This window comes from Phoenix dactylifera, chromosome 8 (genome assembly GCF_009389715.1).
Source record: "Phoenix dactylifera cultivar Barhee BC4 chromosome 8, palm_55x_up_171113_PBpolish2nd_filt_p, whole genome shotgun sequence".
Lineage (NCBI taxonomy): Eukaryota > Viridiplantae > Streptophyta > Magnoliopsida > Arecales > Arecaceae > Phoenix > Phoenix dactylifera.
In genome coordinates, this window is record NC_052399.1 from 20,096,022 (window position 1) to 20,116,392 (window position 20,371).

Consider the following 20,371-nt stretch of genomic DNA (forward strand, 5'->3'; position numbering starts at 1 on the left):
TTATTATATAAATATAATGTACAATAATATATTTTTATTATAATTTAAAAATTTTATTAAATAATAATATTAATTATATTAGAATATAATATATTATACATATAAAATATATAATATTATATAATATTGATATAATATATTAATATATTAATATATTTTGCTGAATTGAGAAATATTTTTAACCTCAACGTACTGCTCTAGAGTAATTTTGGATTTCCGATGTCAAGATAATTAAATAGGTAATCTCGTGATCACACCCTGTATCATTCTCGATGATCATCCTATACCAAACATCCCATAAACTTTATTTGCAAACGCGTTTAGGAGCAGGGGAAGAGAGAAAGGCACGTGTCCTCTGCTGGGGACTTCGCTTCGCATTTTTTCTTTCTCGGGGAAGCGTAGCCGGCATACCGCCCGTCCCTTTCCCATACCCTTCGCTCGTCCCTTTACGCCATGGATCTTGGCCACCTGACCCCCGCCCTCGAGCGCCTCTACATCGACGAAGTTCTCCACCTCCACTCCCTCTGGCACCGTGGCCCTCAACGGAACCCTAATCCTCACCCCAACCCTACCCTCCGGCCGGCCACCTCTGCCGCATTCAAGAAAGAAGCCAAGAAGAAAAAGAAGTCGAAATCCAAGTGGGAGAAGAAGTGGGAAAGGAAGAAGCAACAACAGCAGACCTCTGCCGCTGCCTCCGACCAGCCTCCGGTCAAAGTGGTCGAATGGCCGCGCAATCCCACGCCGGAAAAGTATGCTGCGATGGCCACTTGGACCGATATCGCCCCGCCGCCGGCCGCCTCCCAGCCCCGGCCTCCGGCCTCCGCCGAGGAGCGGGCGAGGGTCACCGCGGATCTGGCGCAGCAGAGCGGCTTGAAGACCTGCGAGGACTTCTTCTCCCGGAAGGACGGCTCCGACGACGGGGAAGAGGACGAGGACGAGGAGGACTCCATGGATGAGAACGAGGAGGAGACCGAGGAGGGAGATTTCAAGTTCTTCTTGAGACTTTTCAATGGCGATCGAGAGTTGAGGGAGTACTATGAGAAAAATTGGGAGAAGGGAGACTTCAGCTGCTTGGTTTGTGGGGCGACGGGGGTCAAGAAGTGGAAGAGGTTCGGCAACTGTGTCGGCCTCATCCAGCACTCAAACTCCATCTCGAAGACGAAGAGGAGGGAAGCGCACCGGGCTTTTGCGAGGGCGGTGTGCGAAGTGCTTGTTTGGGACATCAACAGACTGCCAAGCATAGCTTTTGATTTGGGCAACTCTCTCGGCCAGTCCTTGGCGAAAACTGCCAATCCACAGGTTTTTTTTTCTTTGCCGTTTATGTTGATTTGGTTTTGTTCATCTGAATTTTGCATGTTGCGATGCGGTTGCTTCGATCTCTAGCAAGCTATCTCGAGGGCAAGTTCCGATTTTGGCGATAGGTTTTCTGAAAATTGATATTTTTTGTCCCAGACATTAGGGTTGTAAGAATGTACCTTCTCTGTTATTTGTATTTTTTGATTCTATTGTCTACTCAGATTGGATAATTTAGTTGGGCAATGCAGCAGGATATGCAGAAAGAAGATCCCTCTGCTCAAGAAGGTTTATCTGTTGGAGTAGAAGAGCCTTCTAAGGAAGTTTATGAGAATGTGGAGACAGATAAAGTGGACTTGATGGACTGTATTGAAAAAGAGATCAAAGCTTTACCTAGTGTAATGATTTCTCTCTTTCACCTCTCTGTTTTCTGTTGATAATGGATAAATATATTTTTCCCCTTTTATTATCACAGTGGCCAAGGTCCACCAGAATTTGGAAAAATGTCTAAGGATGTTAATCGCATCTGTTCATAATATTTTATTTATATCCAATCTGAGTTCGACTTTACTGTTTTCATATTGTTATATTGCCTGTTAGATATTGCTATTATGCCGAAGCTTAACGAAGAATCACATTTTACCTCTTGCTTACCTTTACAATATTCATGTAACCATTTTTCTCTCCACAGCTTCCTTTGTTTAAATTATTGTGTTTATTACCCCTGATGCAGGAAAATTTGCAGAAAGAAGTTGAAATTGATGAGAGAGAAAATGATGAAGACCCGATGGATTGACTAGAAACAAAAAGAATCACAGGATTACCAAATGTATGTATAAACTTGCTGACATTATTTTAGATTTCCACTTGTGTTTTGGTGGTCTTGAACCCCTGACATGGGCTTTCATAAGTCAAAGCGCATGCCACTAAGACAGGTTGAAACAAATATTTCTACTTGTATTTTGAATTGATAAAATTGTTGTATGTGGAACTATTTAATTTTGGGGCTTTGATGTATCAGTGCTCCTTTCCCCGTGCAATCCCAAAATATTCCCCTTGTCTTACAGAAGACATCTGTCTCCCAGTTTTTGGTAAGGGAAGACAACAGTCATGATATTGAGCTGAATATCAATTCCACTCCTCATATTAAAGGTGCATCTGTATGTATTATGAGATTGTGACTTTCATGACTTTTCCTTTTTTAAAGGTTATAAGGAGTGGCTTTATGTCGCTGAATATTTGGTTGTGCAATGCAGGTCTATAAAATTCCTGAGTTTTGACAACGAAAGTTCTATCTTTGGGAATTTTCTTATTTTATGTTTCTTTTTCTCCTTATCATTTTATATTTTTCCATTTTTTGACATTCTTAAGAGCCCCTAGAAAAATCTCAACTTTCAAAGCTCAAGCTTTAAATCCAGAAAGAAATGTACAATCATTATTTTGAATATAAGTATCTGCAACTGTAGTCCAATTGATCATTATAGCATTATGAATTATAACACAAACTGGCAACTGTGCTACAACTGCAGAATGGAGGTATGGATCAAATCCATTTCTCCCCAGGAATCATGTCGGCACATGAGTTGCACGCAAGCACCCCATCACATGGTACATGGTACTGTCTAGTCTAAATTGCAGTTAAACCACATTGGTTTCGGTGAGAAGTGAAAGAACTCTCATAGAAGTGAATAAAAGGGTCCAGTTACACTCGAATTAATGAAGGTTTTAATAGCCATTTAAAAGAAAGAATTTAACACTGTCAATCTTTGGTTGGAGGGCAGGGACTGTTTCGTCCCATTGACCAAAAATCAAGGCGCTGGATGCTTTCTTATTACAAAAAATGTGACTGCGAGTTCTCTACTGCCCAAATTGTTGGAAGTTTCTTCGGGGAACATAGTAGGTTTGATGGAGCACAAAGAATAGTATGATTTTCTTCCTATTAACCATCATCCTTGTGAATTGGATGCAGGCTGGAATTCCTATATGATCATAGTTGTAGGACTCCATACAAATGCAGTAAGTGGCAGATTCTTGTTGGTCATGCAATTTTTTTTTTCTGCATCAGATATAGATCCTCTTTTGGCCTAGAAAAAATTGCTGCATGTCCAAATTTTAGAAATTCTTTACAATCTTGGTTTGTAGAGGATCAGTTACTGCAGGTCACGGTAACACAAGCAATAAGAATTCACCATATACCTACAAATCATGTTGTAGGGGATGCACTGATACATGCTAAATGTTTTGGGAGTGGGATGTACTACTACTTTTTGATAATGGGTTAGGAAAGGGTGAGCAATGTGTTGAAATTTCTCAAGTTTTTGGGCTTATTATTTTCGGGACTCTTTTGTTCTTTTTTCTTGGGTCCTTCATGTTTATCTCATATTTTAGCATGTCTGGGAGAAAGATGTCATTGACAAAAAAGAAAAGTTGCCTTAGGAAATTGGTGATTGTGAAGAGATCAATGACAGAACCTAATGAATGATCTATCAGAGGTAAATACATTTGATCTACATCACTTCTCTGTCTACCTATCCACATTTTGTTCTATTGAACAATGTTTGATAGACTATAGGTAGCTGACCGGCAGCTAGGTGTTAGGCTGATGCCTAGACAGGTGCCCAGAGGTCAAGTAGTTCAAAAATTATTTTATAGAAAAGCTAATTAATATAAGAAACAAAAGGTAAAAAAGGAATTATAATCCAAGGTAAGTATAATATGTTACTGGTGGTACCGGCTTGGGACCATTGAAAATACTAATTCATGAATCAATCTCCTCCTCCACACTCAAACTTGATACAAAATTTTAGGACAGGTAGCTAGTCAGCTGTTAGGGGGCCCACCTAGGCAGCCAGTGACAGTTTCTTAAAACATTGCTATTGATATATTATTTTCTCTATTATACATATTTTGTTGTGTTTGTGCTGTGTATGTGTGTCCATGCATGTGGGTGCTTTGTGTATGTATTCGCATGTTTGCATTTCTAAATCCTTGGGCTTTTGCTGGCTATCGCATGATTATTTTTTGCTCTTTTTTAGTTGATACCTTAGGTGTGCTAACTTGTTATTGACTTAAATAATTGATTCCATTGTGTGGACTATCTAGGAGTATCAAAGTGTCACTTCTTTGTCCATTAAAGTGAAGAAATGCTTCTATTCAGAGAGCTAGCACGCAGACCAGCGGCAGCAAAACCTTTGCTACACAAGATGGATTTCTCCACACTGGTGTTATTTAAGCGAACTGCATTAGAATGGCAATATACTCAGTATATGCTTTCCCAGAAACACTCAAATATACCTGCAATATGATGTGCAAAGTAATATAATTCTGTTTCTTTTTAAAATTATGAGCATCATTTCTATTTAGTTCAATGTAAGCTTTCATATTCGTTTTTTTGTTGAAATTCAACAAGTTGCTATTGTAATATTATCATCTCAGTGTTGTTTCTCTTAACTCAGTAACTTTGACTTTCATATTCTTTTTTTTTTTTGATGAAATTCAACAAGTTGCTATTGTAATATTATCATCTCAATGTTGTTTCTCTCGACTCGGTAACTATTCATGTATCTGTAATCTTTGTTTAGGAATATGGTGTAGGTGATGGAGTAACTAATGCTTGGCAGTTACGTCTCTCAAATACAGGGCAACACCAGGGAAGATGGTAATGGTCGTCAGGCAAGAAGGTCTTTCCACGATGCTCATATGTGGCGAGGTAGTCTTTGTAAAAGCAATGGATTTTGTACCTTGGGTTCGGGAGAGCAGACTGCATGATATGATAAACGTACTTGCTACCTTGGGATTTTGGCATTTCTGTCTCTCTTTCTGGATGCAGCACGTGCTTGATTTCACCAGTGAGGTGTGTTTATATGTATTTTTTGCTGCTTCATATTCGAGTTAAAATTTCATATTGTAGTGACTTCTCTTTATTCTCACCAGCTGCCCAGCATGGGGATAGTTGTGGACATCAGAATTAAGTTTCATATGGATATAGTGTAAAACTTCGTATATATTCTGTTGCCTGTTGTACTTTGCTTTTTTCTTCTGCCATGCGGTAGCTGACACCAAGGATTTTTGACTATTTATTCACATATTTGAATGATTGATACCATTCTTCTTATCTTTTAGTTCCATTGGGGGTTGCTTCTAATATAAATTATATATAAAAAAAACTTTTTTCTGAAACATTAAGCAAACTCATATTTGCTACTAAAGCTGTGTCCAATTAGAATTGCAATATTGGCCACAGTATGAAAGTATCCATGTCTGAAATAAAAAAATTTCCTTTCTTTTCCTTTTCATATTTCATTGAATTGAAATGTAGCTACTAAGCTTAGTGGTCGACATAGGAGCACATGGACGTTCCTGTTGTGTTCTTAGTCAAATTTGGGTGTGATACAAATAATATAAATAAAAATTGAGCCATATTATTCTTTGCCTGGAACGTCACTATTTTTTCTGTTATTGCATTTCAAATTGTTTTTTCAGACAAATGCATCCCCAAATTGTTAAGAGAATGTTATGCAACAAGGGAAATGGGGCACTTTAGATGATTAAGGATGCAATTGAGCTAAGTAGAGTTTGAGTAGCTAGAGATTCAAGCTCGACTCGATTCAAAATGTTGGTACTTGAAATTTGATTCGAGATCAATCGAGCTTTAATATCCAAGCTTGAGTTTGACTTGATAAAATAAAAAAAGAGCATTACTCGAGATTGATTTAAGAATATCAACCAAGCCATATTCAGAGATTGAATTCGAGCTTTAGTCATAATTAAAACAATATGATTAAAATAAAATAGAATATAATATTAAAATTTAAAATATTAAAATTATAATATATATTATAAATAAAAATTTAATATTTTATTAAAAAATATATATATTTGATTAGATTTGCGAGCGGTGTATTTTGCTACATGAGCCCAAGTCGAGTTTGAAAACAATCGAGTTGGATAGGTTAGCTCATTTTGTGCCTCTAGAGATGATAAACCTGGTTAGTGATGCTTGGGTTTTGGCAAAAGTGGTCTCACTGATCATTTCTTATTATTTATTTGGATGCTGGGATGGTTTTGTTTAGAAAATCCATCATATCTATTGACATGACTGCTATAAATAGATGATATGACTACTTGCATCATCAATTTATATTGTTGGTAATGATAAATATGCAGCTTTTTTTTTTTTTAATACAAACGTAACTAAGATGACTCAGCTTGGAAGAAAATTAGGAGGATAAGATTGAGCATCATTTTCTTGTATTAACGTAAAAGACTTTACCAACATATATGGTTGGAACTCACTGATTGGTTGATAATTAATTTTTTATAAAATGACCCTTTTTATATCTTTATAATGGTTATATGTTGCATAACATATTTAGGATATAACTTACTGAAAATTTATATATGTTTGCATGTGATTGAGTTATTATTGCCCCGATTTGACTTTAAGAAACTTGATCAAAAATAAAATAACAAATTCAATTTTCTCATAGAAACTTTAAATTCAATTCAGCCTAATTTGTATAAAACTTGATTAAGCTTGGAATCAAATTTTGGCTGAAATAGTCATTGAAAACAAAGCTAATTCATCTGCAGAATTAGATGCATTGCACTGTCATCTGCATTTAGTAGACTTAGTTTCTCATTTCGATATCCTTAATCAAAATAAAGAATTTGACAAAAAAAATGATATATCAACTATTTATTTGATGAGGCTTGCCCCGTAAATTAAGAGTTTGACGAATTTTTGTAGATTAATGCTACAGTGCTCCATGTTTTTCATAAGATTTGATGACTAAGGCTTGATCTTTTCATAACAAACTTAAAGTTCCTATCTCATTTTAGAGTGTCTTCTTTCTTCCGTTTTTTTTTTTTTGTTATCCTACAATCTCTTTTCCTCTAACTCTGTCTGCTGGAGTGGATCATCCCCCTTGACATGGAGAGCCGCATGTGGGTTAGAAAAAGATAGGGATGATAGCTGTACGGTCTCCAGTCTCCCCTCATTTTCTTCTTCTCCCATCCCCATGATATCTTCTTTCCACCGTATATCCAATCCCAAGGTTGCCCTGGAACCCATCCAATGTACCGTCCCTTTGGCGACGACCGCACGGGCAGCCCGCACCGTCCCAGCGACCGTTGCATTACCTCCGCCGCGGTCGGCTGCTGCACCTTCTTGGGCCACGCCACTTTCACTTCCGCTTTCGCTCATGACGGAGCCGCCGCCACCCACTTGTCCCCGTGCTACTTTCCATCGGAGATCCGCCATTGCTGATTGCGTTGCTGCAACCAAGGTTGCAAACCGACTAGAATAAGAGGTAACTGGATTGACCTCATGCAGTAGCATGATTCCGAGATTAGAGCTCTCCTTTCCAGTTTCCACCTCACGTACTCATAAAACAATGTCTATTTGAGAGAGAGACAGACAGAGGAAGGAAGCTGCAGGCACGCCTGGCACAGCGATGGGGGTGGATAACCCGGTCAAGGATCCGAAATCTCCTCTTAGGAAAGAGAAGAAGAGGATGGAGTAGTGGTTTTACGCGTCCGATCCCGACGGTTGCGCGGAGCCCACCCACCTCCACCCCAAACCCCCGCGCCTCCACGAATATTCCCGCGTGAAGCCCAATTCCCGCCGCCGGAGTTACTCGCCGAGGCAAGTTAGGCTTCCTCGCCTTCGCCCAGTTAAGAAATATATATATATATATATATATAAAAAGCAATAAGGATAACAAAAAAAAATCCTATCTCGGCTTAATTTTTTTTACAAAAAAAATCAGCGGACGGGGAAAAATCGAAAAAATAAGGGAAAAAGAAAGGAGGAGGGAAACAGATAACGGGGTCGGGGCTGCAGAAAAAAAACCAAGGACCGGGATACCGGGAGGGAGGGAGGGAGGCAGGTCACAGGTTTATGAAATCCGGCCAATAACTCCGGCAAAAAGGGCCGATAAGGAAAACAGAAAGCGGCAATCCCTACTTGCTGCTCTGCTTTCCCTTTTTTCCCCCTCTCGTTCCCGAACCCCCCCAACTCTCATCGCAGTCGCCTCATCATATATCCTCGCCCTCTTCTTTCTCTCCGGCATTTCATCAAATATCTTGCACTGCACTACTCAACGTCTCCTTCGAACTCTCCCTCTGAAACAATACTCCCCCCTCCTCCCTGAAGGACCAAGTTAAATCTTAAGCCTTTATATATATAAAAGATGAGGGAGAGAAATCGGAAATTCACCGCCAAAAAATGAGCTCCTTGGATTGCCCAAGAGCTCTTTACGTAGATAGAAGGATTTTGAATACAGTTAGTTGTTGCTGCATGGCGTCATTCCCTCTTCAGATGATAGCAGAATGCGGCTATTAGGTGAATTTCGACGTTCCGAGGGATCGTCATCGCCGCTGCCCTTGGCATTGAGAGAGATGGGAGGTAGATGGAGTCTTTTCGAGCTACAGCTGTACAAGGTCTTGTGGGTTGTCTTGATGCTTCACCTGCAGAGTGATGAATGCCTGTCGCTTAATCTTGAAGGTTTATAATTTTTCTTTCTTTTCTTTATAACTATAATTTCTGGACGCTAGTTTAAGCTTTGTTTCCTAATGCTTGTACTGAAGGATTGGCTTTGTTGGAGTTTTGCTCGAAGGTGGAGGCTGATCCTTATGGCGCCCTTGAAAATTGGGACCCTCTGGCCAACGACCCATGCAATTGGTCAGGTGTTCATTGCGTGGATGGTAAAGTAGAGATTTTGTAAGTCCATTGTCGTTCTTTTAAGTCCATAACCTTTGAGAAACCTTTTATCGATCCTGTCATGATATGAATCATTCACATGAGGATGAAAGACTTGTATTTGTTCTTAGCTCATTGGCTGCGATGGCTTCTTCTGTTTTATTTGACATTTCGTCAAATGAATCCTGGTGGAGCTGCCACCATTTTTCTTAAAGAAAAGAAAAGAAAAGGCTGGAATCCCCGAACTGTGATTAGTTTGTGAGCAGTTTTTGTTAAATTTGACCATGCCTCATATCATTTACATTAAATAAATCTCTCCCACATTGTCTGTCCAGGTTTCTGAGGCCTGTCATTTCTATTAGTATTTTCTTGTACTTGCTGCTCCATAGCTTCCTCTTCGATACTCAGTGTTACTATTTAAGATGTGGAAGTCTTACTATTCTTCAATCTTCATCATCCTTTTATCTCACTCTCCTTCCCCTCTGCCCAACATATGGATCAATAAGATATTCCTGCCGTGACTACTAGCTTGCAAGATTTTGTCATCAGACTTGGCAGCATGGGATGAATGCAGCACTCTAAAAGCTTGTTTTCATTTCACCTCCACTTCTAGCTTTATGTAAAAGCTTGGAGAAGAAATAAATGGATGGGTATTGGGAAGCGCGAGAAGGAATATATTGATCAGATTGAAACCAATAAATGGAGGAAAAAAAATGATGTCAACAGATTCTTAAGCATATCATCAAGAAGATTATACAAAGCTTGTTGGTTTCTGTTAGTGTTAAACATAAAATATATACTTTACTGATGATCCTACAGCACATTATGATATGGATAATTAGAGGCAGGAAAAAAAAAGCCTTTTGCATTACCTGGGACTATATCATCACTGTTTCTACGTAGTGCTGGTTTGGCATATCTTGGCAAGTTAATTGGCTCTTTATGCAGGGGAATGTATGAATTTGTATCATTTATCCCTCTAGCATGTGATGTAGATTGCTCATATAAAATTTATCATTGCTGAAGATTTTTATCTTTGCAGTTTCATGAACATGCTCTTCTGTACACCTATGATAATGAAATGGGCATCAAAAATCAAAATTTAATGCATGAACATGCCTGCAATGTCATTTCCCTAACCCTGATCAAAAGCACAACATAGCTTGTTGGCCATGATTTGCATATATGTTGTCTATTCTAAATCAAACCTGATTGCACCTGTAGGGACCTAAAAGGAATGTCTTTGGGTGGAATGCTGGCACCTGAGCTTGGAAAACTTGCCCACTTGAGATCTCTGTAAGATTTATCTTTGCTTTGTACTGCACTCCAGCCTACTCAATCAATTTCATTGGCTGTGGATTTCATATTTTTTGTATTGTCAGTTTCTAAGTTCTATGACCATAAAGATGGATAGCTTTGGCATTAGTTATGCTAGGCTCTTAATAGACAATTTGATGAATGATAATCTTTATGGATGGCAACACATTGACTTCTTATTGAGTCCATTTTGCTACTTTCATGATTATCATCTTCCAAAACTACATTTATTGTCAGTAATTTTTTGGTAAGTTCTTGGCTTGTTGTAGAAAAATTAGAGGTTCTCAACCAATAAAGGTTCTCTTCTTATACTGAATAGAAGTTTGTTGCATGATTTATCGTTTGAAAATATGATAGATTTTATGTTAGGCTGTTTAAAGTAATCTAGTGATGTTTTAACTTATAAATCCTCATGAGAAATAATGAACCATGCAAATCTTTGGTATTAATGGCACCTTGCAACTTATGTGGAAGAGTGAAATGTCACGATGTTGCTCAGGAAAGCAATCTTGTTGAACCTGAAAGTGTACTTTCTTGACAAAATGAACCTTATTATCTTCAAATCAATCTTCTCTAAATTCACTTTCCTTAAATCTCCTTCCAAGGTCATGGACGAATCTAATGGAACCATCAACCATGTTTTATAACCGAACAAGGTTACAGAAGCAACTGGCCTCACATCTATAACGCATGCTGGAACACGAATAATATTCGAGCCTGAATGGGGCTGACGGGTCTAGTTTTTAAAACATGAGCCACCTGGCAAAAGCTCAGATTCCCTATGTGCATCCCTACCTGCAGATTTAACAGCATGTGCTTCTATGCCCCCCATCCCACCCCAAAACCAAAAAAAAAAAAGCATGCACTTTGTGCAAATATGATGCTTATTGTGATATCAATCAACATACCATTTAAATCTTTTTCTTAGTTATTATATCACAGATGAACTGAATCATCTATAATATATCATATTCAATTGTTTTCATCTAACTAATTATGGGAAATATTTAATGATGAAATAATTGGTTGAATTTTTGCGTACTGTTTACTTTTAGATTAAAAAAATAGCTAATATCATTATCATCACTAGCATCATTATTATCTTCTTGGTTATATATAAATACTCTTCTTTTGTATGCAGTGTGCTTTCTAAGAATAATTTCTCAGGAGTTATACCTAAGGAGATTGGAGGGCTGACCATGTTGGAGCTCTTGGATTTGAGGAGAAATAATTTGAGTGGGAGAATTCCGGTGGAGATAGGGGAAATGCTATCACTTAAGTGCCTGTGAGTCAACAATGACATTATTTTTTTGCTTTTATGCTCTAAATTTGAACTTATGTGGCATGTTTTTTTATATTGGATCAGTCTGCTTTCTCATAACAAACTTCAAGATGGCAAACTTTCGATTGAGAAGCTTAATATGCTTTCAGAGATAGAATGTAGCCGAGGTCGTTCTGGTGATGTGGCTACTGAAATTGGCCGTATAAACAGAAAGGTTGGAGTTGGACAGTGGTAAGTGACCGTCATTTCTCTATATGGTAATGGCAGCTGTACATGTTAATAGCAACATAAAAGCTTTAATAAACCTTGTAAATGATATATTTTTTTAATCCAATAATTTTCTGATTATATGGTTTTGGAATGATTTACTACATAATCTACCATGTCTTTAATCTTTCTGCTCTTGACTTTGTGCATGTTTGAAATTAAGAGTATACATATTCTAATGAGGCTAGAATGCTTTCAGTGGCAGAGCCAAAGCTCCCTCTTCTCTCCAAAGTATTCCCCCTTATCCCCCCCGACCCCCCAACCGCACTTGCTCCCACCAAAGATTGTGGTTGCCATGTTTCCCTTCCATGGGTCCCACTTCCTAATCCTTCCACAGTAATAAACAGTCAATGTTTTTCTATCTTCTCACTTCCTAATCCTATTTGTATATGTATAATTTTGCTTGTTAACTATATTACAGTCATTCTTTTTGTGTCCGCTTGATATATAGGCAAGTGACCTTCAAAATAAATGATTTCTAATTTTTAGATATTTTGTGCATTGTAAATCATAATCGATGGTGTAGATTTTCATCTTGAGAGGGCTATCATTGATTTTTGTCAAGAAGCATTTCAGGTCAAATGCTCTCAAAAGCATCTAGCTTAACCCTATATAATCTATAGTATATTAAAATGAGAGGGTCGCGGCCAAAGATATATCAAATTTTTTTTCAATCAAATTCATGGATATTTTGTGTAAAACTTTATTAAAGAAAAACTTTCTAATAGGATATGGTTTAAAACTTTAAATATTAGATAAATAATGTCTAGTTGCTTAACTACCTCTCTAGTACATAATCTCTAACTGACCTTGACTCCCCAGACTCATCTGTACGGTTGATTGACATGGTATTCTTGATATATATGCTATTTTTAGTTTCACTTGGTTGACATTGATACTTCTGCTATATTGGACCTAGAAAAATTGTGGTCTGAAGTGTGCTAGGGTTAAGGATAGATTAAATAGACTTACTTAATGTTAATTCCTTTTTGCTATTGACAATTGATAGCAGCAGGTGTGCAAATCCAGATCTTTTGGCAATCAAGAAACAATTCCACAAAGGATTGGCGATCCTCAAAAAAATCTTTTAAATCTTTAATTGTATATTATATCCATGAAGAGTATGAAAGGCTGATTTTTTGTGCTTTATGTGCCTAATTGCAGATATCTTGATCAAGATTCTCTATATGTTTATTCCATCATAAAGCACGAAAGATATGTTTCCATCTGCATTCATGCATATATCTTCACATACATACATTCACACAAACACAAACATTGAGACATGAATTTCTTCTATCTGCATATGGCTCCTTTTCGCCATTATTCTTTTTGTAGATCAAACTAATATTTTTGGCATATACTATACTGAGCATGTATATATATTAAAACCTCAACTTCTGGCAAAGTGGTCTGCAGCAACTGAAAGAGGCTAACTCCATTGTGTTCTCATTCAAAATAAGACTTCTTAGTTTTCTTGTCATTTGTCCTTTATTTTTTCAGTTGTTAACATCTTGCCCTTTTATGAAACTATCTGGGTCTTTCTTATTTATATTTTTTATTTTTTTTAATGCTTCCAATAAGGAAATCTCCTGTGTTATAGGATCAAGTTCAAAAGGGGCTTTCCTGCACAGAGTCACAGAGGGAAACATGACACTGACTTACCAAGTGAGTAAGATACTCTTTTACTGGTAAAGATAATCTTCATAACCATAACCAAACATGTTATATAGGCCTTCTGACATTTATATTCTTCTGTCTGCTGCAGGTTTCACTGACCCATATCTTGTGGAAAATGCACCGCACATTGTAAATTCTGTTCGTCGTAAGCTACTTCAGGAAGCTCACAATCTTCCCGCTGCTCCAGTAAAAGGTGCCACTCCTCAAGAATCTGCTGATGTGCCATCTATTGGAACTGGCTCATTTCAGGCAGTTCCAGAAAACGGGAGTGGTAAGGACCTACTTGCAGCGCCTGCTTCTAGTTCACCTCATACCCAAGTCGCACCTCCAAAGGAAAGCAATACAAAGGATAACAACTCTGCACTAAGTGGAATAATGGGAAAGTGGGGGTATATTCTCGTACTTCCGGGGCTTGTTTTACTTCTTACCATTACTGGAAGCATTTTCATGTGCCGCAGCCAGGGAGGGGAAAAAATGGGTCCTTGGAAGACTGGCCTAACTGGTCAGTTGCAGAAAGCACTTATTACAGGTGATATTTTATTATCACTTCCATTTTTTAAGACAACATTCTCATTGAATGTGCAAGATGGCCAAATACTGTTTATGCATGACACTGCATTAAATGGAAAGAATTTTTAAAAAAATGAAGATCTTGTACTTCTTCATATATTCCAGGTTTTTTTTTAAGAAATTCATATTTCCAGGTATTAATATAATATTTTTTATTTATATTATCCATGTTTTAGTAGCAGCTCAATGAGAGCACATCCAACAATGAAGAGAAATAAATACAAATGGTGATCTGTTTTTATTAACGGAGCTTGAGGTTGCAGTTACTGATTCATGACATCCCACACACAATGGGGATGGCTATACGTCCCTGCAGAGATCAATGAGGTACAAATAGATCGGTTAACAAGTCATATGCAAAGAGATGTACGCATGGCTTGAACTTGATGATGCTATAATTGGTTACTCAAGCTCAGTCAGGTTTGCGACTTCAGGGAGAGGACTGGTGTGGAAACAGTGGATTGTTAATTATTTGAAAACTCTTTCAAAAATTCAATGATTTGCTCTACCAATTGTAGATGCTGTAGGGAGAGTCGAGATCAATCTAAGTATTATTTAGCCACTTGTTGTATAATGAAATTGGGAACCTGTACAACATTACCATTTATCACACTAAAGTGGTAGAGATTAGTGACATTGACACCCATATGATGTAGCCATCTATAGCCAAATAACCTTGCAAAGTATCCTTGTCATTGCATGATGCTCAGCCTTAGTTTTGGAATGAGAGATGATATCATGATTTTTCACTTTTTCAACTACTAAAGAAAATAATGCTTCCCCTCAAAGTTCTCCCAGAAAGGTTTAACTGGGTCCCTCTCATTTGTGGGTAGTGCATGCTCACAAAACAGTGCTCCTAAAGTAATATACATCTCTCTTCTAGCACTGAAACAAATGTTTGCCTGCCCAATCCGTCGTAAACGGTGTGGAGCTCTAGCAAGTTCTGACATAAAGATAAAAGCAAGAAGTGAGAGGAGCAAGTGATGATGTTATGTAGGTACAATATAATATGTGGAATGAATGTGGCACCTGATACTATGATGTTGGTATCAGATAATTGTTTAGTGCCGCAAACAATACGAGCTATATCAAGTGGGGGAAATTTTTTTCCCTTTAACATGGCTCTCAATGATATGATCTATGGTGTTGGTTCTGGAAGAGGCTCTTCATGTTAGGATATAGCTATATTCATTTATCAGAAGTCATTTGAGTCATTTACGTAAGTGAAATTTATAAGCTGTGTCGTGATTCATAACAAGCAGACATGTGGAAGGCACCAACTCAAGGGATCCAACAAAATTTATGCATTGATAACCTTGACCTTCTATGTCCTTTTGATGTACAAAATTTTCATTTTCTTAATGTGTTGGTGATGGGTTTCCATATTTAAATCAAAGAAGAGAAAAAGAAGAAATAATGAAAGAAACAGAAAGTATAGATGACCAAAATAGCCACTTAACCTGAAAAAATGTTGCTTTAGAAGGCATTTGCAGAAGAACCATCATGATGTTGAGAGCAATTTCTTTGTAAATATGATGTTCAATTAAGCTGGAGTTGATGAAAAATGGCCTGGTCATATAAGCTCAATTTGAATACTTACATGGATTACAATACGAGCACTTAAAACTTGGTGCATCATATGACATTGCCAATTGGCTTCTTTGACTTGCCAATCTTTCTAAGTATATAAAGCTTTGTACATTGGCTAAAGGGTAAAAAAAAGGTACTTGTTGAAAGCGGGCATTGCACACAAAGTGGCGCCGTAAAAGTATAATCTTAATGGTAATTACCAAATTCAAAAGTAATTTGAAGACTTTCTTGCCATTGACTTTCATGGCTTGTTTGGCCCCTTAGCAGTACATTATTGTGGGAGTATTTGCTAGAGATAATACTGAAGAAAGAGTTAGTCCGCACTTCAGTTTCCTTTTGTTAATTTTCATTTATTCCTCTTATATTCAAATACTGTTGCTATACTAATAGTAGATGTGGCAGTGTGCATGATACACATGACTCTGTAGTAAGCCTTTTTATTATAAGTTGGGTTTAGAGCTTACATTCCAAGAGTTTTTGTCACCAATTGGCAATCCTATAAAATATGCCTTTTAGAGCAGTGCATCAAATAATAAAGTTTCTAATGTAAATATTGTTTTTCATCATATAGGATTTTTATAGTCTAAATATTTCACTAGATTTGCATTTTCTTCAGGGGTGCCAAAATTACAACGATCAGAACTGGAAGCTGCTTGTGAGGACTTCAGCAACATTTTAAATTCTTATCCAGATTGTACTATGTTTAAGGGGACATTGTCAAGTGGGGTTGAGATAGCTGTTATCTCTACCAAGATTGCATCTACCATAGATTGGTCAAGGCGTTCAGAAATGCGTTTTAGAAGAAAGGTTTGCCATTCTCTTGTTATTTTATGCACTTTGAACAATAATTCACGTTGGCACATATCAGTTATTAATATATATACATATATATATTTTTCTTTTATCCGTATTGTGCAGATAGACACTTTATCACAAGTAAATCATAAAAACTTTGTCAATCTTATTGGTTACTGCAAGGAAGATGAACCCTTTATGAGGATGATGGTGTTTGAGTATGCTCCCAATGGGACTCTATTTGACCATCTTCATGGTAGGAATACGGAGTTCTTGATCTGATGAATTTGTTGGATATTAAGAGGACTATAAATGGAAAGAATATAATGATGGAATTTCTGGCTTTGCAGTCAAACTATTTGAACCTCTTGACTGGGGTGCTAGAATGAGGATTATTATGGGCATAGCTTATTGCCTTCAGTACATGCACCATGAGCTCAACCCACCTGTGTCATTCTCTAATCTGCAATCAAATTCTATCTTTCTGACGGACGATTATGCTGCCAAGGTACATTAATATATGTGCCTGTGTACAACTTTTTTCCATACTCTTTGGCTATAAACTGATCATCTTCTACAGATTGCCGATCTTAGTATGTGGAAAGAATTTACTGCAGCTGCTGCTAAACGAAATACATCTGGGGATGATTTGGATCTCTCTGGATCACCTTTCAGTGATCCTGGGACCAACATTTACAGTTTTGGATTGATTACTTTAGAAATCATTTCTGGAAAGCTTCCATATTCTGAAGAGCAAGGTTCCCTCCTGAATTGGGTAAGACCTTGTTTTTCATCCTTGGGCACAACAACTTATGGAGTATACCAATTTGTGTGGCTTTTTCTTGTTATTTGTTTGCATGTGTGAAAGTTCCATTAATGCTAGAAATTAGTAGTCATATCCCGTAATCCTTTTTCTCAAAACTTGCAAAAGTAACGGCTTATTTTCTTGAACATTGCCAAACATATTTTCGCTACCAATTTATCTCATTTGCTAAATTTACAGGCTATGGAATATTTGAATGATAAGCGTAACATTAGGCATCTGGTTGATCCCACATTGAAGAATTATAAAGACAGTGAGTTAGATATTGTATGCGAGGTAATTCAAGAATGCATTCATCCAGATCCAAAGCACAGGCCAAATATGAAGGAGATAACTGCTAAATTAAGGGAAGTGCTGGCGATCTCACCTGATGCAGCAACACCAAGACTTTCTCCTCTTTGGTGGGCAGAGCTTGAGATCCTCTCAATGGAAGCAAGTTAATAGAAAAATTGTAACTGGTTAGCTCCATTGTATTCCACTTTGTAGAGTTAATGCAAAATATTTGTGTCAGTGTTGCTTCTCCTTGTCCCATGTTGATTTCACTGTACCACCCACTCTCCATATCCGGCCCAACGGAATTCTCTCCTATTCTTTTTCTTCTCCACTGACATTTTAAATAAAGTGTGATCCATGGGGTCATACATGGTTTATTTAATCTCCCCACTTACACTGTGAGAGAGACTGGGATGTGCAAATATCTGAGTGCTTGGATTGGAGGCCTTTCTACAACATATTTATTGCAAATTTTGTAAAATTCTAATCCAACAGTCGTTCACAATGGATTGATAATGACAGGTTCAAAGTTCTAAACTCCTTTTTGATCATTTTCTTTTTCTATTTTAATTTCAAGGTTTGGTTGTTCTATCTATAACTAAGTGTGATATTGTCATAAACAAGTGCTTAAAGAGCATTATATAGGATGGCCTTTCAAAAAACAGCGATGGTTGCTGCACCTCTCTTTTTTTATCATGGGGTTGTTGTTTTTTCTCTTAGTCAAGTCGTTGACAGCAAGCGGATGGGTACGTGACCATGCGATAGCTCTTTGACGGGCAGGCAGCAATGTTACTTGCACTGAAATGGAACGCATGGTAGCTATTGATCAGTGGAAGCAATTACTGGCTTTTTTTTCCTTCTGAGGAACACAGTAGTAGACTAGTAGTTAGCTTGGTGCCAGTCTGCTCATAATTTAGCAAAAGTTTGCAACTTCCCAAAAAGATTCTTTGCATCTTTTCGCAGCCGACTGAAATCGGGAAGGAGGAAAAAAAATGTGAGGTATTCTGAAAATTTAGGTATGATCGTAGCGAAGGCTTTTGCCACCATGTTTAAGCAAAGTTGAAACGGCTATGTTTCAACTACTGGTTATATATCTAGGATTATTGTTATGTCTAGTCCTTCAAAAAGCCCCTCCAAATATATGAAACTAGAACCTCATTTCCTTAAATCCTATAATGAATGATGCATGCAAATAGGCAGTAGCCTTGATTATTAATTTGATTTCTTTTTACCGAACTTGCCTCCATTCAGATTCATGGTATCTAGTGATACGACGTCGATTTTTAGTGGCAAAATGGGCCACGAGTTGCTACTTAAATCCTTGCTAACAAATTAGATCTGGATCCGGGCTGATTTTTCAAATATTCTAGGCTATATGAGCGATGCTAACCGAAATCAATCAGGAGCACGGATCCTCTCCAGCGTATGTGTGGCACCTGAGTGACGTGCAGTGTGGATGGCTGCCATCAAGAGATAGATGGCCACCGAACAAGACAGTCCACGAGCACGTACCATGTCATACAAAACATATTATTTGATAGTCGTCCATCTCGGCCATCCAAGGATCTGTGCACTGCAGAGGATCTCGGGACTACATGTTCACTGCACAGCAGAGCCAAAGTCCATAACCTTGGTCCACAATTCATGGCTGACACTGGTCCTAGTCATAGCAAAATTTTATCTTGTTCAAGGTCACATAACATATTGGATTGTCAATGGAGAGGATGATTAATAGCAAACTATAGAGGAGATTTATTACTCACCCATCGAGAGAAATCGATGGCGGTCTAAATTATTGAGAGAAGGCAAGGGGCCCCCCAAAATCTCATGCAAGGGACAATATTTGCGTGCACAGCTTCTTGATAGTGTCATGTTGTCTTGCTCCTCTAGGTGTCCAAAAGTTAGTAACATGGGTCTAACAAGACCCATGACGATATCAGTCCGCCATCAAGTTTTCTCACGTGTGGCCTGGGACAGGGCTTATTTTGCTACAAATGGTTGTTACAGTTTCCATGACTTTTTCTTTTCATTTTTTGAGCGAATAGTTTCCATGACATCTTTGATTTCAATATCTCAGATTCATTTTCGATTAGTGTTCTTGGGAAACACGCGCTTTGGACGGATAACATCAAAATAGAGCATGTAGGTCATATGTGGTGATAACACCAAAGATATATAGCTTTCCAAAATATAATTACATAGGAAAAGAAACAGTAATGTCCCTAAAACATCACATGATTATTTAGAACATACTCCTGGTAGACTTTGAGGTTAATAAACCATTATAGTCAATAACCATGTAAATGGAAGCACTTCTTGATGTGCAAACTGTTTAAATCTCGACGTGCCAATCTAAAAATAAAACTTCTCCTTACATAGTTCTAGTCCCTTGACAAAGATGGTAGCTGCAAAACATCCACAACCCAAAGTTTAGTACATGTTTTGCACCACAAAGAATGGTACGTACTCTGACAGCCGCCTTGTTGCTCATATTGGAAACAAATGGTTCTCACCTATCTCAGAGATGGATGGTTCTTCTTCAATACTCCGATGGGATAAATGAGAGTTGTCCATCTCCCAGATGGATGATATGGTAGCTATTTATAGTAGTACAGCGGAGCAAAAATCGCACCCCATATTGGGATGCTAAATTATGTAGTAGAGATTGTGCAAGCTCTTTATTTTGAGATGAGTGATGTGGTTACTGTTTTTGTATGTACTATTCTCTATGGTGCAAAATGCGATCCTTCCCACCTTGTGTCTCAAGAATAAGACCCTA

At 37.8% G+C, this 20,371-nt stretch overlaps 2 protein-coding genes across 5 annotated transcripts; both read left to right on the forward strand.

The window, feature by feature from the left end:
- The first annotated feature begins 286 nt into the window (after positions 1-286).
- LOC103707327 lies at positions 287-5,372 on the forward strand. Of its 3 annotated transcripts, XR_005512961.1 has the most exons (5): positions 300-1,299; positions 1,545-1,691; positions 2,027-2,122; positions 4,396-4,606; positions 4,933-5,372. XR_005512961.1 is itself a non-coding variant. In XM_039129193.1 (4 exons), exons 1-3 carry the CDS (start codon positions 454-456, stop codon positions 2,087-2,089), a joined length of 1,053 nt encoding a protein of 350 aa, XP_038985121.1. In that variant the 5' UTR covers positions 287-453; the 3' UTR covers positions 2,090-2,122; positions 4,933-5,372. The 3 variants fall into 3 exon arrangements, 2 of the variants coding, with proteins under 2 accessions (XP_038985121.1, XP_038985120.1); XM_039129193.1 differs by lacking the exon at positions 4,396-4,606 and having other exon boundaries at positions 287-1,299; positions 1,548-1,691; XM_039129192.1 differs by lacking the exon at positions 4,396-4,606 and having other exon boundaries at positions 307-1,299.
- A 2,751-nt stretch (positions 5,373-8,123) lies between these two features.
- LOC103707329 (protein MALE DISCOVERER 2-like) lies at positions 8,124-17,974 on the forward strand. Of its 2 annotated transcripts, none has more exons than XM_008791767.4 (12): positions 8,124-8,800; positions 8,884-9,016; positions 10,220-10,291; positions 11,454-11,597; positions 11,679-11,825; positions 13,465-13,529; positions 13,630-14,070; positions 16,318-16,508; positions 16,620-16,752; positions 16,847-17,004; positions 17,077-17,271; positions 17,500-17,974. In XM_008791767.4, the coding sequence occupies exons 1-12, from the start codon at positions 8,626-8,628 to the stop codon at positions 17,758-17,760; spliced, it is 2,115 nt and encodes a 704-aa protein (XP_008789989.3). In that variant the 5' UTR covers positions 8,124-8,625; the 3' UTR covers positions 17,761-17,974. The 2 variants fall into 2 exon arrangements, with proteins under 2 accessions (XP_008789989.3, XP_038985119.1); XM_039129191.1 differs by having other exon boundaries at positions 8,884-9,000.
- Positions 17,975-20,371: the final 2,397 nt, after the last annotated feature.